This window comes from Schistocerca americana, chromosome 4 (assembly GCF_021461395.2).
Source record: "Schistocerca americana isolate TAMUIC-IGC-003095 chromosome 4, iqSchAmer2.1, whole genome shotgun sequence".
Lineage (NCBI taxonomy): Eukaryota > Metazoa > Arthropoda > Insecta > Orthoptera > Acrididae > Schistocerca > Schistocerca americana.
In genome coordinates, this window is record NC_060122.1 from 466368000 (window position 1) to 466385772 (window position 17773).

Sequence of the window (17773 nt, forward strand, 5' to 3'; positions counted from 1 at the left end):
TCTAGGAATTTGAATCTTAATAGTCGCTTAGAATTACTGATATAATTGGATATTTCATTCGTGTTTTATTCAGTGATTGGCCAGTGAGAGATGTCAGAAGTTAATGAAGAAGAAGAATCGTTGGCCCCCTGTTCAATTGGAAAAGATGCTGCTGCATCGAAGTGCCATGTTATCTTCTATGCTAAGAAGACTGGATTCAAAGCGTTTAGTGATTTCACAGAATGTGACCAGAAATTGCTTGTTTCGCGTTCAGAAGCCAAACTTGACGAAAATTCCATCATTTGCTTCCACCATGAAGCCCTCTTCCTACATGAATATCAAGCGATGCAAAAGAAATGTTGCAATCCATTCAAGAAGAGGAATCACAATGTAAAAGCTGGACTTAGACTGCTTGATAATGAAACAGCTGCCAAACTTTGCCTGTTAAAGAAAAAAGAAGTGATTGATATAAAACCTGGTCAGAAGCTTTGCCCTCGCTGCATGTCGGCACTGAACCAAAAGCTAGAAGATTCATCATCACTATCAACCCAATCTGAACAAGATTTCACAACGGATGAAACTGAACCAGCCATCAACAAAAGTTTATCATTTATTGGTGCTTCACCATTGAAAAGAAGACAACTAAGTAAAAGAGATAAGCAAAGCTATGCAAAAAGAAAGATCTTGGATGCACAAAGTTTAATTGGGAATCAAATTGCTGCTGCTGTAGGAATCAATTACGATGAACAGCCAAGTTCAAGTAAAAGTCGCCCATGCAATAATTGTGCAGATCTTGATAATCTTATAGAAGAGTTGAAAGAAAAATGTAAAGTGTCAAATCGTAGGACAAAAGTTCAAATATTGACCTTGGTTCCAAGAAGCTGGACAATTAAAGATACGACAACAGCATTTAATGTATCAGAAAGAATGGTAAAGCAAGCGAGAAAACTGAAGAATGAGCAAGGTGTTCTAGCTTTTCCAGCAAATCGGCAAGGAAGGAAGCTTTCAGATGAAGTTGTCCAGAAAGTACATGACTTTTTTCAAGATGACGAATTCAGCAGACTTTGTCCAGGGAAGAAAGACTGTGTGCCTGTGAGAATTTCAGGAACAAAGGTGTACAAGCAAAAGCGGTTGTTGCTTTGCAATTTGAAGGAAATGTACGTGTCTTATCAGAAGCAAAATGGACCAGAAATTGGCTTCTCAAAGTTTTGCGAGCTTAGACCAAAATGGTGTGTTACAGTTGGCTCTGCTGGAATGCACTCAGTTTGTGTCTGTACAATACACCAAAATGTCAAGCTTATGCTCACTGGTGCATCAATCAATGAAGACTACAAGGAAATTCTTAGCAAAGCTGTTTGCAGCTTGGAAAACAAGGATTGTATGCTTCATCGTTGTGAAAACTGCCCTGGTCCAGAAGGTGTAGAAGCAGTTATTGCAACATATTTTGAAGATAATGACCCTGAAGAACTGATTGAGTACAAACAATGGATTCATACCGACAGGGATACTTTAGAAACAAAGCAGCTTTCAACAGAAGAGTATGTTGAAGATATTGCAGCAAAAATTTGGAACCTGTCTTGTCATCACTACATTGCCAAGCATCAAAGCCAGCACCTGAAAGCTCTCAAAACTGATTTGAAAGAAGGCGAATTCATAATACTAATGGATTTTGCTGAAAACTATTCATTTATTGTTCAAGATGCAGTGCAAGGCTTTCACTGGGAAAACAGTCAAGCAACAGTTCATCCATTTGTAGTCTACTACTGTGAAAACGAAGAGGTGCAATGTGTGAATCTTTGTGTTATTAGTGACTGCCTTCGACACGATACGATTACTGTCCATGTTTACATTGGAAAAGTAATCAATTACCTGAAGATGCAATTTTCCAAAATAAGCCACATCCACTACTTCAGTGATGGTTCAGCTGCACAATATAAGAATTTCAAGAATTTTCTCAACTTATGCTATCACAAAGAAGATTTTGAAATAACAGCAGAATGGAATTTCTTTGGAACAAGCCATGGAAAGTCGCCTTGTGATGGCATTGGAGGCACAACAAAACGGTTGGCAGCAAGAGCAAGTTTGCAACGTCCATATGAAAACCAGATTCTAACACCCAAAGATCTTTTCAACTTCTGCAATGATAATATCAATGGAATCAAATTCTTTTTCATCAGCAAAGAGGAAGTTGAAGAAGAAAAAGCTTCTCAAGAAGAAAGATTCCTGCAAGGGCACACTCTAGCTGGCACAAGAGAAAACCACCATTTTTGCCCATTGATATGACGACAATTAAGGTCAGTAGAGTTTCTAATGATGCGACATCTTTTTTGGCCAAAATTAGTGCTGCTGAAGTAGTAGTTCAAGTCATGGATCTTCAGCCTGGGCAGTATGTTGCTTGCATTTATGAAAAGAAATGGTGGATTGGAAACATCGTTGAAATCTCAGTCGAACAGAAAGATGCTTTCATAAGCTTTATGCATCCTCATGGTCCTGCAAGTTCATTTTATTGGCCCTTAAGACGTGATACTTGCTGGATTCCAGAACAACTTATCATTGGTGTTATTCCAGCTCCATCAGTGACATCATCTGGTCGGCAATACAGTTTTCCTGAAAGCATTCTCTTGCAAATCAACGATGCTTCCAGAATGATGAAGTAACTGAGGAAGACAGGCTTGGGAACCTGCATAAAGAAACCCACAATCAGGCTTGGGATCCTGTGGTAAAGACACCCTGTAATCAGGCTTGGGAACCTGCAGTAAAGATACCCACCCGTGGCTGTTACTGCATGGCTATCGGGCGTGGCCCCTATGGCGATGGGGATGCTGGTTTTATTGTGATAACCAGTAATGGCTCAGCCATCATGGACCAACGCAGGGCACTGCGCACACAAAATATAAGATACTTTGACCTGAGTAAATAAGCACTTAATGGAAGCGTTGCAAAAGAAAAATATATCCATCTTGTAGAGCAAGAGTTTCTCTTTCAGATGATACTATTCACAATTAAATCCAGGCTGACTATTTTGTAGTAATGGGCTTTGAACTTTGGTAAATAAAGCCATTTGCGCTGACACTGCCAAATTTGAAGAGATTTTGCAAGGCGACTATAAAGCCTGGGTAGTTGGAAATCCAGCTGTATTATGTCCAGCACAAAGATAAGACTTGGTAAAAAGTTCAAGTCCATATCTTTATCTGCAAGGAAATTATTGCAGTCTGAATATTGGTCAAAATTTGTCGCATTAAGTCACGACAGAATTAGGGGTACACTTTGAGTCGACTTGTTTGACCGGATTTTGCATCAGTAATCTTATAATTAATTTCGTTTGAATCAGCACAAAAAACTGTACAGGGTCTCATCTTACTAACCATTCTTATGAATTGGTTTCAATTTTATGAGACCCCAAAAATGGCATTTTGTCTGATGTCGCGCGCATGCGAACTTACTACCCTTCAGACAAGGGGGTGTAGATCAGCAAGTATTGCAGCTAGAGGCTTGAAATCTTGAGAAACTTAATTTAGCACTTGACTAGTGCTACAGATAAAATTTGAAGAAAATTGGAGACATGATGGTGGGAAGGTTTAGACCACTTGGCATGGAATGACCCGACAGTAGAATGCCTTCCTTACGCCAAGTGTTTTCACCACTAGGGGCATGGTGATTTGTCTGCAGTGATGCGCCACATTTGCTCTTAAAATAGCAGAGCAACTACTTATTTTTATTCTTTGTTGTTTGTAGAGATTCTGTGACCTGTTGTTACAGTAATGGTTGCACACAACTGCAAATGTGGAGAGTTAATAAATCTGTTTGAAATTCCATCTCATCTTTGATTGTACAGAAGTTCAAGTGTGGGATTTTCTCTCACAGTTATACCTATCGTCAGTGGTGACCCCAACAAAATTTAGCCTTATGGAACTAGCAAACATCGATGGAATCATCTACAGAATCACACCTGGCCACCCATTTGGCCCACAATCCCATATTGTGGTTTGCTCAGGTAGAGGCAGGCTTTTCCTATGCTGGAATAATCGCTGATAACACAAAATGTTCTTTGGTTGTAAGCCAGCTCGACCAGCGATATGCCACAGAGGCCCAAGACATTATAACAGCTTCTCTGATGGAAAACACTCAGCATAAGGAGTGCAGTCTACTGTCTTGATTTCGCACTCATGTGCGTACATCGATGCGAGTGATTATCACACGTGCCAGCTGCACTGTCACTATTTAGCAGTTGCCAAAGGAGCCCCATTGGTGAGAGCAGAGTGCGATAAGTCTTCTCTGTACCTGGCAGGAAAATGAATGTGTCTTGCTGAGCGAGTCATGCATTTTGCTTCAACTTGATGTGGTTGAGGTGGTGGTGGACTGGGAGGCTGGATTGTAGTCCCATCCTTCTCCTCTCTGGAAATCTTTGGAAGTGTCATTGGCACGTTTTTGAACATGTAGGCTGGCTTAACTTTATTCATTGAAACTGTAGCTTGTTTGCCATTAATGAGAATGTCCCTGGTATGTAAACTCATGCGCAGCACATGGTGTGGTCCAGTGTAGGATGGTTGCAGTGGCGCTTTGACAGCGTCCGTGTGAAGCATAATGTGTGTGCACGTGTCCAGATCCTTATGCCCAAATTAGTGCCCAGATTCCTCACAATAGCAAAGGCAGAGTTTGATCTTACGTTGAAGGAGGGAATTATTCGCCCATTGTCCAGTCTGTGGGCATCAGCATTACACCTAGTAAGTAAAAAAGGTGGAGCCCAGTGTCCATGTGGCGGCAGTTATCGAGAGCTGAATGCCATGACTATTCCTGACCACTACCCAGTACCATTATTACGTGATTACAATCATGTTCTTCCTGGCTCAACAATATTTAGTGTCATTGACTGTGTGAAGGCTTACACGCAGATCCTGGTTGCACCAGAGGACAAATCAAGCACTTCAGACCACAGGTTGAGGCACGGGGTTTCGCGGTTTATACCAATCACAAACCATTGGTATACGCATTCAGTAAGAACAGTGACAAGTGCTCACCATGTCAGTACTCTCAACTCGAGTTTATAAGGCAATTCACTACAGACTTGCTGCACATTGCCGGATTGACCAACATGGTGGCCGACTGCTTATCTAGAGTATCTGGTATTTCACAACCATTGAACATGACAGAGCTAGCAGTTGTGCAGCAAGAAGACCTTGAACTACAAGCAATAATTTGCGATGACAAAAATTCGCTAAAATTGCATTGGTCGACATTCCGGGTGAAACTAGCAAGGTCTAGTGCATGGCAGATCACGACCATATGTACCGCCAAACAGTGTTTGATAACCTCCATAACCTGTATCACCCAGGAGTGTGTGCAATGGTTAAGCTGGTGTCAAAGAGGTTTGTGTGGTTGGGCATGGACAGAGATTGTCATCAGTGGACTAGAGTTTGTGTGTGTTGCCAGTTATGTAAAGTTGCCCGCCAAGTGCATGCTCCAATAGGGGAGTTCCCGGATGTCAGCTCGCATTTTGCTCACATTCACTGAGATGTGGTAGGACCATTGCCTCCCTCAGACAGCCGTCACTATTTAGTGACAATGACCGACAGGTACACGCGTTGGCCGAAAGCAGTACCTACTGACGACATTTCAGCAGAAATGCTAGCAGCAGCTTTCATGTCATCACGGCTGCCAGATTCAGTTGCCCTCTCCATATAACAACCAACAGGGAGGCAGTTTGAGTCTGAATTGTTCATTCTGCTAGCCAAGTCCTGCAGATACTCACAGCATACAACCACTGTCTACCACTCAGCTAGTAATGGCATGCTGGAAAGATGGCACTGCACTTTGAAGGCAGCACAGATGTGCCACGGGACCCCATTAATTTCAGCACTGCCCATTGTTCTACTTGGCCTAAGGACTGCATTCAAACCAGACATTGCGGCTTCCCCAACAGAACTTGTATATCGAGAGTCGCTGCGTCTACTGGGTGAATTCGTCAATGCCACAAAGATATGCAATGTTAACAATCAACCACAACTCCTACATACTTTACAGGAGACTGTGGACTGCGTGAAACCAGGGAAAGCCACTAGGTACAGACAGCACACGACGTTCATGCATAAAAGTCTGGACACATGCACGCACATTATGCTTCACACAGATGCTGTCAAACTGCCACTGAAACAACATTACTCTGGACCACACCGTGCATTGCGCAGAAGTTTACATACCATGGACATTCTTATTAATAGCAAACAACCTACAGTTTCAATGAATAGAGTTAAGCCAGCCTACATGTTCAAAGAGGTGCCGACTTCACTGCCAAAGATTTCAAGAGAAGAGAAGAGAAGGAAGAGACTATAATCCAGCTTCTTATTTCACTACTACTTCAACCACATCAAGACGAAGCAAACTGCATGACTCGCTCAGGAAGACATGTTCATTTTCCGGACAGATAGAGAGAAGACTTACCACGCTCCACTCTCTCCAAAGGGGCTCCTATAGTGACTACTACACACTGACACTGCAGTCGGCATGTGGAATAGTCATGTCAAAGTTCACACGTAAGTGCAAAATGAAGACTGTAGAATGCCGTCCTTACGCCGAGTGTTTTCACTGCTAGGGGCATGGTGATTCGCGTGCAGCGATGCGCCATATTTGCTCTGAGAATAGCAGAGCAACTACCGATTTTTACTCTTTGTTGTTTGCAGAGATTCAGTGATTCTTCTTGTTATAGTAACACTGCAAATGTGGAGAGTTAATAAATCTGTTTGAAGTTCCATCTCGTCTTTGATTGTATGGAAGTTCAGGTGCAGGATTTTCTCACACAAGCACATGTTCAGCTGAAGAGACTTGTTTCACAGATAAACAAGTGCTCATACCCCAAGAGATATGCAAGTTAGAGCCCATATTTACTGGACATTTTTTTCTTGTTCTTGTCCATACTATGTCCTCCCATAACATGGAAAACAAAGAGCTTGCAGTAGAAGAGATGTGTTTTACAGTTTCGGAGACGAATATGGACTGAGTTCCCCCCACTACCACCTCACAAAATATTTGACACTTTTTTCAAAGAATACAGCAGTAAATAGGAACGTAAAGAAAGGTAGAACAATATTTGTGTTTAGCAGATATGAGAAGAAACACAGATGTCAAAATGACAAATGTCAATATAAGTGAATGGGGGACAGAAAAATCAAGTGGAATATCTCAACAGAAGAAAGATGACTGGACCTAATTGGATATCTATATGAGTCTGCAAAAAGTATGTAAAAGAATTTGCTTTACCATCAGTGTACTGTAGGTTGCTGGAGGAGTGAAGCATTCTCAAAGATTTGAAAAATGTGCACATTTCCAAGAAGGATGGCCAAACACACACACAGAACTACGGGTCTACATTGCTGACATCAGTATACTGTAGAAATTTGGAATTCATTTTATGCTTGCATATTACATATAACTTTTCTGGAGACCAAAAATCTCCTCTGTAAGAATCAACATGGATTCTGCAAATAACAATCACGTAAAACTCAACTTGCTCTGTTAGTCCAAGTGACCCGTAAGTCACTGTATTTCAAGGCCCATGTTTATACTGTGTTCCTTAACTTTCGAAAGGCATTTGATGTAGTTCACATTGATGCCTAGTGAGCAAAATATGTATCCATGGAATATCAGCAGACCAAATTTTTAATTGAGTTCCAATGTTTCTAGCAAGTAGAACACAGCATGTGAGTCCTAATGGAGGGAAATCTTCAAACATAAAAGTTTCATACAACCTTGAAGGAAATGTTATAAGACCATTACTTTTCACAAAATGTATATGAATGACCTAGTGGGTAAAGTCAGAAGTTGCATGAAGGTTTTCCCAGATGAGTCTGTTCTTACAGAATTGTAGTGAAATGCTTGAACACCTGCAGAGGATTTACATTTAGTGCAAGTATTGGCAATTGCCCGTCAACAAGACCTATTATTGTATGAAAACACAATTGCAGAACAATCACTGGAATCAGTCACATATGTTAAATATATGGGAGTATGTATAATGTGTAATTTAAAGTGAATGACTCCACAGAAATAATTGCAGACAATTCAGATGCCAGATTGAGATTTATTAGAAGAACCCTTCGGAAGTGTAGTCCACTCACGGAGAAGGTAGTTTACAATACCCTCATTGAACAAATACTCGAATATTGCTTGTCAATCTGGGACCTGTGCCATGAAGACTTGATCGAAGAAATACAGAAAATTCAAGGAAGAACAACTCGTTGCATCACAGGTTCATTTAGTTATCGTGAAAGTGTCACAAGTATGCTTGTCCAACTCCAGTGGCAGACACTAAAAAACGTGTTGTGCATTACAATTTGGTTCGCAGTAAAAATTGAGAGAGCATACTTGCCTAGAAGAGTTCACCAATATATTGCTTCCTCTTAAATATATCTTGTGAAAAAAGCACACAGGTAAAATTTAGGTGATCAAGTTCTCACATATTCTCGTCAACAGTCATTGAACCATTCATAACCAGAACAGAAAAAGGGGGTGAGGGAAGGAGACAAAGGTACATAAAGTACTCTCCACCAACACTCCTTTTTGCCATTGGTGACAATCGTGGCATTACGTCACCATGAGCACCACCTTCTTTTAGTCTCATAGTGACCACTGGCTGGTCAATACCAGATACTGCATTGCAAACAATTTTCATGGTTGAGTCATAAAAGTATGAAAAAACAACTCAGAACATTTAGTTCTGATCTGGCAAATGCAGAACAATTGTGGTTAAAGCTGAAAGATGTTATAAACTGCAGGCTAGATAAATATGTATCAAGTACTAAAAGACAGAAAGCAGAGACTACTACTATCTTGCTACAAAAGAGGCTGTAGGGAAACATATAAAGAAAACGTAGCAGCAATGCATCCATTCATCGGAAGTGTAATGCTTGAGCCTACAATAGTTTTCATAGATGATGGTGAAAAATCTATCAGAAAATTGTAGGAAGTTGTCGTCATATGTAAAGTCAGTTTATGGATCCAAAACTTCCATTCAATCTCTCTTGGTTGTGTCTGGTATTGAAACTGAAGACAGCAAATGGAAAGCATAAATTCTAAATCCTGCATTTAAAAATGTATTTACACACAAGGACACTACTGTACCAAATGTTATGAATGAGGGGTATACCTATTAGTATTGCAGTATTGAACAAAACCAAACAAGATACCTGTCCCTGGTCAAATTCGTTAGAATGTGCTTCAGAATTAGCTCTTTTTCCCAGCTCGAGAATGTCTTGTGCAGCAACTAGTCTTTTACAACTGGAAAAGAGTGCAGCACACCTGTTTAAAAACCATAAAAGATTGAATGCACAGAATTATGGAGCAGTATTGCTGATAACTATCTGCTGTAGGATCTTAGAACATATTCTAAGGTCACACTTTATAATGTTCCTGGATGGAAACAAGTTTCTCTCAGTATGGATTCAGGAAAAGTACATCATATGTATCACAGCCTCCCCTATTTATACTCTGCAATCTTGCCAACAGTAAATGCAGGCGAACAGGTGGAACCCTGTAGTGCATGGTTGACTACTAACCAAGACACTATCATATCTTCATAGATATATAATTGATTCAATGAATATCTGACTAATAGAACCCATTATGGTATAGTGAATATTGAATGTTGAACAGAAATGACAGTAACATCTTAAGTTCCCAAAGAAAACTAAGAGGGCCTCTAGTCATCTCCATAAACAATTTATCGGGAATGATCAAAAGCACTATAAGATTTTTTATTGATGATGTTGTTGTCTACACAAAAGTAAAGTCAGTGGACAATTGTCAGTGCAGAAAACTTTTTCAAAATCACTGCTTGGTGTAATTAATGACAGATTTCTTTAAATGCGGTTGGTTGCAAAATAATGGCTTTACCAAAGAGGAAGAATCTGATGATACCCAATTACAAGATTGTGGGGAATATATTGAGCATCTCACATCCTGTAAGCAAGTAGGTATAAAAGGTTTTAGTGCTAGTTTGCAGGATGACATTGGGCCCTACCACCTGGAAATGGTGGGTTCAGTGGGTTGGCAAGGAATGCAGGAGTCCATCAGAGATGAAGGTGGCTCCAACAAGACAGGTGGTACACTCATTAACTCCTAGTTGTTCCAACAAGGATAGAACAGATGCAATTGTGTATTCTTGGCCCATGGTGCATCCCATTGTCAATCCATGGCATCCAAACTTTACAGCATAGTCTGTTGTCAATTTCTCGCTCATGGGAAGTAACAATGCATTGTAGCATGGTGTCTTGGCGGTGATGTCACACTGGGTGCTGAGGCAGGAGCTGGTGGTCAGGACTCCCACAACTCAGCAGGCATTGACCTGTGAAGCCCAAAGCACTGGGCAGTAGTGCAAAGGTGAGGCAACACAGCACCCCAAACTTCAGACTTTGGCGTACAAGTGGTGGGCTGATCGTGATGATGGCTGTCCAGCTGATGCTGGAGGGTCCAGCAGCCACTGGTTATTGATGCTGACTCAGACCTCTGCCGGGTGGCTCAATTAGCACTTATAAATAATAGCCTGGTGACTGTTTGGCTGTCTGGCAGTGAGGGAATGCACCGTCACTTGGTGCAATACTGTGTTGACGGTCATTACAAGATTGTTGCCATGTAATGATGTAACAACATACATAACAACATACACATTCTGTGGGTCAGCTGTGCCTCAGTGGCATGCTTTTGGGAAGTCAATTGAAACACCATGTCCTGAATTTCCTTGGCATCATAATACTTCATCTATTCTGAAATGTAAAAGTGATACTAACAAGTTGTATGAAATGCAGTGAGCATGTAAAGTCAGCAGTAGGGAAAGCAAATGAAAAGCTTAAATTTGTTCAAAGTGCTATTGGAAAGCACACCGCATCTATAAAGGAAATTTCATACAAGATGCTAGATAGTGTAGAGTAACGGAAATGCACGCGTTACTTAAATGGGAATCCTTGGAAGAAGGACTATATAATTCTTGTGGAACTTTGTAGCGTAAATTTAGAGAACCGGTATTCAAGGAAGACTATGGAACCATGCTGATGCTACCATTGTATTTCCTGCTTAGGGATCATTATGATAGGATAAGAGACATTAGCATGTATATAGAGGTGTATACTGAGATGAAAAAAAGTCGTGGGATATCTCCTAATATCAAGTCAGACCTCCTTTAGCCCAGTGTAGTGCAGAAACTCGACAAGTCATCAGGAGTCCTCTGCAGAAATATTGAGCCAAGCTGCTTCCACACCCATACATAACTTCAAAAGTGTTACTGGTGCAGGATTTTGTCCATGAATTGACATCTCAATTATGTCCCATAAATATTTAATGAGAGTCATGTCAGATGATCTGGGTGGCCAAATCATTTGCTCAAATTGTTTAGAATGTTCTTCAATTGTGGTCCGTTGACAGGGTGCATTGCCAGCCATAAAAGTTAACCATTGTTTGGGTGCATGAAGTCCATGAATGGCTGCAAATGGTCTTCAAGTAGCTGATCATAACCATTTGCAATCAATGATTAGTTCAGTTGGACCAAAGGACCCAGTTCCGTGTAAACACAGTGCACTCCATTACGGAGCCACCATCAGCTTGCTCAGTGCCTTATTGACAACTTGAGTCCATAGCTTTGGGGGATCTGCACCACACTCAAACCCTACTATCAGCTCCTGCCAACTGAAATTGGGACTCATCTGACCAGGCCGCAGTCTAGGGTTACAAGCCCAGGAGAGGTGCTGCAGGTAATGTCTTGCTGCTAGCAAAGGCACTCACATCAATCATTTGCTACCATGGCCCATTAATGCCAAATTTAATGGCACTATCCTAAAAGATAAGTTTATCATTCATCCCATATTGATTTCTGCTGTTACTTCTCACAATGTTGCTTGTCTGTTAGCACTGACAGCTCTATGCAAACACTGCTGCTCTTGGTTGTTAAGTGGTGGCTATCAACCACTGCATTGTCTGTGGTGAGAGTTAATGTGTGAAGATTGGTATTCTTGGTACACTCTTGACATTGTTGATCTCAAAATATTGAATTCCTTAACAATTCCCAAAATGGAGTGTCCCATGCATCTAGCACCAATTACCATTCCCTATTCAAAAGCCAGTAACTCATGTTGCGCAACCATAATCACACTGAAAACCTTTTCATGTGTATCACCTGAGTTCAAATGATAGCTCTGCCAATGCTCTGTCCTTTTATACCTTGCGTACGCAATACTACTGCCATCTTTATATGTGGATATCACTATCCCATGACTTTTGTCACCTCTGTGTATAGATACTCATTATTTGCTCATGCAATAAGCAAATGGCTTAGGACAGAAAATCACTAATACTGATATGAGGTACCTTCCACAAACACTGTACAATTGCCTGTGGAGTCTGTATGTAGAAGTGGGTGATGCTGTGGGGGAAGGGGGGGGGGGGTGGTGCAGGAGGCAGTTGAATACAGGATTTATTCTTTTTATGCTACATGAAGCAGTGGTACTAACTGACATGCTGGAAGATGATGATCAAATTATAGTTGTAAAATCAGTTTTAATTGTACATTTCAGTCCCACTGTGAAATTCTAAGGCACAATGCATTTAAAATTTGACTGCAGTGACAATAAAGTTTTCAGATGTTGCCCTTCCTGCAACCTTTCATTTGGCTACTTAATACATCATACTGATTTAGTGTGACTAGTTGTAGTGTGTCAAATACTTTCAGTGTTCTCAGTAAAAGTTGGTCACTACCAACCATTTAAAACTGTCTTATCATTCTTTCACCATCTTCATAAAATAAGAATTGTGAACTGTGTGAATGGTGATTTACTAGTTTCATAGTATACACATCTGAACCATATGATTGGGGTACAGGTGATATGTCAGAAATTTGTAATAAAACTTCATACAAGTGGTGTATAACCAATGCTAGAAAGACTAATCTAAAAGTAATATAGTAAAAGAAAGTTATTTAATAAATCTAATACAAAGTGACACTTTACTTAAATTATCAGTTTATGAATTCTTGTACTAAATAACAATATATCTCCCTCAGGCTGTTCTGTAGACTTATTACGGTGGATCAGGTGTCACAATGAATTTGTTTTTGCCATTTGATTTAGTATATGCTTTCATACCCCATATAATGTGATGACTGTGCTTATAAATTCACTTAGTACGTAGGAAGCATAAAGTTTTCCTCAAATAATTATGGTCTGCTGTGTAAAACCGTTTAAATTTCATAAAGGTGTAGGGAGCACAGTTAGTAGCTTTAGTTTCTGAAATAATGGGCAACAAAAGTCTTTGGTTGTACAATACACATCTAATATTTTTCATTCTACAACTCCTGTACCTGAGATTGCTTTTTTAACTTCCCCAGAAAACTATAACACACCTACTGACAAATTCAAAATAATTATTTTTCTTGTGTTGACACCAGTAGCATTTGCTAGTATTTTCAGTTCAAATGCAAAATTGCTTAATTTCTTTGCTAGAAATTCAGCATGTGTATTCCAGCTTAAATTCTTGATAAAATTTAATCTTAGGAATTTTATTCAGTTTCACAGCCTTCCCTTTATTCTCAATATGTGTCTGCTGCATTTCATATGGCACTGCTAGACAAACAGTGCCTCATTAAGCTTGCAACTCCAAAGTGTGGAGAATCCCTTAGAACCCCACCCAAATGCTCAGGAAAGACATCGCAGACATGCTTCAGCTCACAGAATGACTGAAACCGCGTGCTCAGCCATAGCTCTCTCCCACACAATGGCTTCCTCATCATTTGATTTACTTTCTGGGCTACACTATAAATTTGTCTTAATCACAATATAAAGAAGAAGCTAGATAAAATAAAATTTTAGTAGGCCAGGAAATTCAAATGCATTGCTATAATCAACTTAACTCTTCTTTATATTGTGATCAAGACCAGTAAATTTGTAGTGAACTATTATGAATCATGTGTCTCCTTGACTGACTGTTAGATCTTACAGTAATTATCCTGGTAATTTGAAAGTTTGATTCTGAATTGTACTATTGTCTGTGGTATTCAGGGTTTTCACAATAGAACACAGAAGATTTTATGCATATTAACTTATATTAACACACAATTATCATCTGCCAACAGAACTGATGAAGAATTTATATTTTCGGATAAGTATTTTATGTAGATTATAAACAAAATTGACTCTGTGATGGAGCCTTGAGGCACACCTTGTGGTACTGCATTCCATGTAGAATAATAATTCACTGCATTCAAAGTGATAATTACTCTGTATGTTTTGTTTTGCAGGTAAGCTAATGAAGAACACTGCCCTTAATTCCATAGTTATCTAATTTCCAGATAAACTAGGGTTTGTTTACTGATCTGATAGTCTCTGTAAGATTGTATAATTTACTTACAAATTTACTCCTCTGATTTAATGCTTTACTTACTTTTTCAACAAATTTTTTCACTACTTCCACAGTACTTTTTCCTACAAAGCGGTATTCGGGAGGGCAATGGTTCAAACCCGCTTCTGTCCATCCTGATTTAGGTTTTCTGTGATTTCCGTAAATCACTTCAAGCAAATACCAAGACAGTTCCTTTGAAAGGGCACAGCCAACTTCCTTCCCCATCATTCCCTAATCCAATGGGACCAATGACCTCGCTGTTTTGTCCCCTCCTCCAAATCAACCAGCCAACCAACCAGTACAAAGTGGTTACTTAATGTAATACATTTTACAATAATATCTTGAATATGGATTGCAGTTACTTTTTCCAAAACTTTTGACAGAATTGAAAGAACAAAAGCAGAGTAATAATTTCCCATGTTTTCCTGTGACCTGTTTTTGAACAGAGTTTTAACTTAAGACTTGAACTAGGCACTTGAGCATTTGAGAATCAATGTATTTCTGTTGCTTATTTGTGTGTCCATATTGCATTAGACTAAAGCCAGCTATCCTGAAAAGTATTTGAAGGAGATGGAACTGTAGAAACTTCAGTGCAACTTGAATTTTTCTGTTTTCTCCAATTTGCAGCAGTATGGGTTGCAATTGGACCTGCCAAAAAGGTTTGTAGAAGGGACACAGTAATACAATAACAAATAATGTCAGTATTAAAGTATCCATACAGTCTTTGCAGTGCAAATAACAACAGGACTGTGTTCGTTTATAAGTGTGAAAAGTGTAGAAGGAAACAAACAGGAGGTGGATATTATTACTGAAAATGAAGCCACCTTTTTCACCGAAGAAAATTTCAGGCTAATTAAGGTGTTTGCTTACAACTGCTTCGGATTGTAAAGTGTAGTCAGAATCTCTTCTTAATAGCATAAGTAGACTTACATTTATGTTTGTTACTCATTAATGTACCATACTGGTCATATTGATCACAACTTCACCCTATCTTTCTCCCAGTGTAATACTTGACTGAATACTCCACTGAGTAATTTGAGCTGGTCCCAAGAAAAAGAATTTGAAACATGTAAAATGTTATCTTTCTAATGTCAGTCAGTCATTATTTTAAAGCAATGACTATTTTCATCTACTTTAGTATGTTGTTCACTTTGTTTACAGCCTTTCGCAGAAATCATGGAGATGACAGATGTTCAGGAGGGAATAATTGTTCGATGCATTCAGCGATTGAATGATACATTGCGTGATGTCAAAGATGCAGCAACAATGATTGGAGACACAGTTTTATGTCAGAAAATGGAAGAAGCAGCAAATGCTATAAAGCGTGATATAGTGTTCGCTGCGAGCTTGTACACTAGTGGAATGTCAGTGTTCTAAAGACTGTAAATTTTGTACACTATTTATTTTATTGTTAATTATATTAACAAAACAAAGAAATAAATTTATTCAATGTTTTGATTTGATGTGCTAGTGAATCATTCCTCCCAATTTTGTCATCCCTAATATAGCCATCTGTTAACTGCCATACAGTTTGTCCAACATAACATTTTTACAGTGTACTGATGTTTCTCTTTACATTCTGTGTCTCCATCTTTGTGCCTAGTCATAAGGCAGAGGTTAGTCATTGCATTTTTCTTGCAAATATCAAAATCCCCTTGTCACCAGTGAAACAGCCAAGTTGACTGTCATGGCATTAATTCTGCACATGAATGACTGTTAAAGGCAGTGTTATTGTGCCAGTCTATTACAAACCTTTACACTGCAGGTATACATGAAATACTATTTTGTACACAGACATGACTATGAAGGAACTGAGACTGGTTGTAACGTTATTCCAAATTCTTGAATGAATGTGAGAACAGTGTGTGCAAGCTAAAGCAAAATCTCAGAACTGTCCATGGGCAGTCTGGAACAATACCAACAATTCAAGAGCTTGACATTTTCAGAGTACTCAAGAACTTCAACAAAAATACTGAAATTGCCTGTGATAAACTAGGCATGCATATTTTGACAACTGTTATGAATGGGAATCACAGAGTTGGAGAAAAAACAGTGCTGCTGTCCTGAGGCCTGTTACTGTCAAATCTGTTTCATTCCAAAAGGGAACTGATGTTTTCCACATAAAGTTTGCAAAAACTGGTGTTAGTGAAGACTTCATGTCCTAGTGACTCAATATAGTACTAAATGCAGCTATATTGCATTTCAGCTTAACAAGTGTTTGTACTTCAGACAGAAGACTAATGTGTTGAGAAATCTGTGAATGGCGAGCGAAGTGTCAACAGCAGTGTTGATTTGTTAAATACCAAATAACCTGACTTTTTGTTTGAATGGTAACAATTTTTTAGTTTTTCCAGTAGTTAATATTAATTGCTGTTTGCTTATAGTTTAGACTGGTTCTCTTTTTATCATTTAATTTATTTTTAAAAATTTTCTACTACATCGTTTTCATGAGTGGATATTTTTCCTCTTTACTTATTAATATTATTAGTTATAAATAGTCTATTAAAATAGTTCTTCACTTCAATTTACTGGTAGTTTGTGTTTTAATAGTTTCATATTCTGTTTAAAAATTTATTTTTAATCCCTTATGTTTTTCTGTTGCTTTCATGTCTACAGAAATTGGTCACGTAGTAACATCTCTCATTCCTGTTTAAATGTATACTCTGTACTTAAGTAGTAATTTCTTATTATACCTCTGCTATTTTTTATGTGGGGACTTGTTAACCACATCTCAGTTTAGCTTTTGTAATGGATTCTCTTCACAGAAAGCAATACAGAACATCACAAATGAAGTATTAGCAGGACTAAACAAAAAAATTATCCTGATGATGTAGTTTGTGATCTTACCAAATCCATTGACTGTGGGGATCATAAGATTCTACTTAGCAAACTGAAGTCTGATAGCTTCGGTGACATCCCTCTTGCATGAATGGAATCTTAACCGCATAACAAAAGCTGAGGTCTCATCAACAGGCAGTATCCCAGACGTGCAAATAATGTCACTGTGGGGGACATAACAGGTAGAATGCTGTAGGGTTCGGTACTGGGCCTACTCTTGTTTCTAACCTACATAAAGGGTTTTTCAGCAGTTTTAAAGAACAATTCAAAAACCGTAATGTCTGCTAATGATACAAGTACACTAATCAAAGGTCCAAACTCAAATCTAGCAGACAAGCTCAGGTAATAGCTAAACAGTCCTGTAAGTGTATAACAGCTAACAATTTAAACCTTAACTTTGCAGACAATCATATTGTGCAATTTCAGAAAGCAATAATGGCCTTTTAGCACCAGAATACACTAATAGTCATACACTAAATTAACCACATTTTGTAAAATTCCTTGTGATCCAGTTGCATAACAAATTAAAATTGAGGCAAAGTGTGGATAAGCTAATCAAAAAACTCTGATCAGGATCTTATCC

At 39.0% G+C, this 17773-nt stretch overlaps 1 protein-coding gene across 1 annotated transcript in view; it reads left to right on the forward strand.

Moving 5' to 3' along the window:
* The window catches only part of LOC124612794 (helicase SKI2W), a 155663-nt gene extending 139853 nt beyond the window's left edge, over positions 1-15810 (forward strand). The window contains exon 19 of the mRNA XM_047141196.1: positions 15514-15810. Coding sequence (XP_046997152.1) covers positions 15514-15729 — 216 coding nt within the window. The 3' untranslated portion in view covers positions 15730-15810. The remainder of the gene's footprint in view (positions 1-15513) is intronic.
* The last annotated feature ends 1963 nt before the right edge of the window (positions 15811-17773 follow it).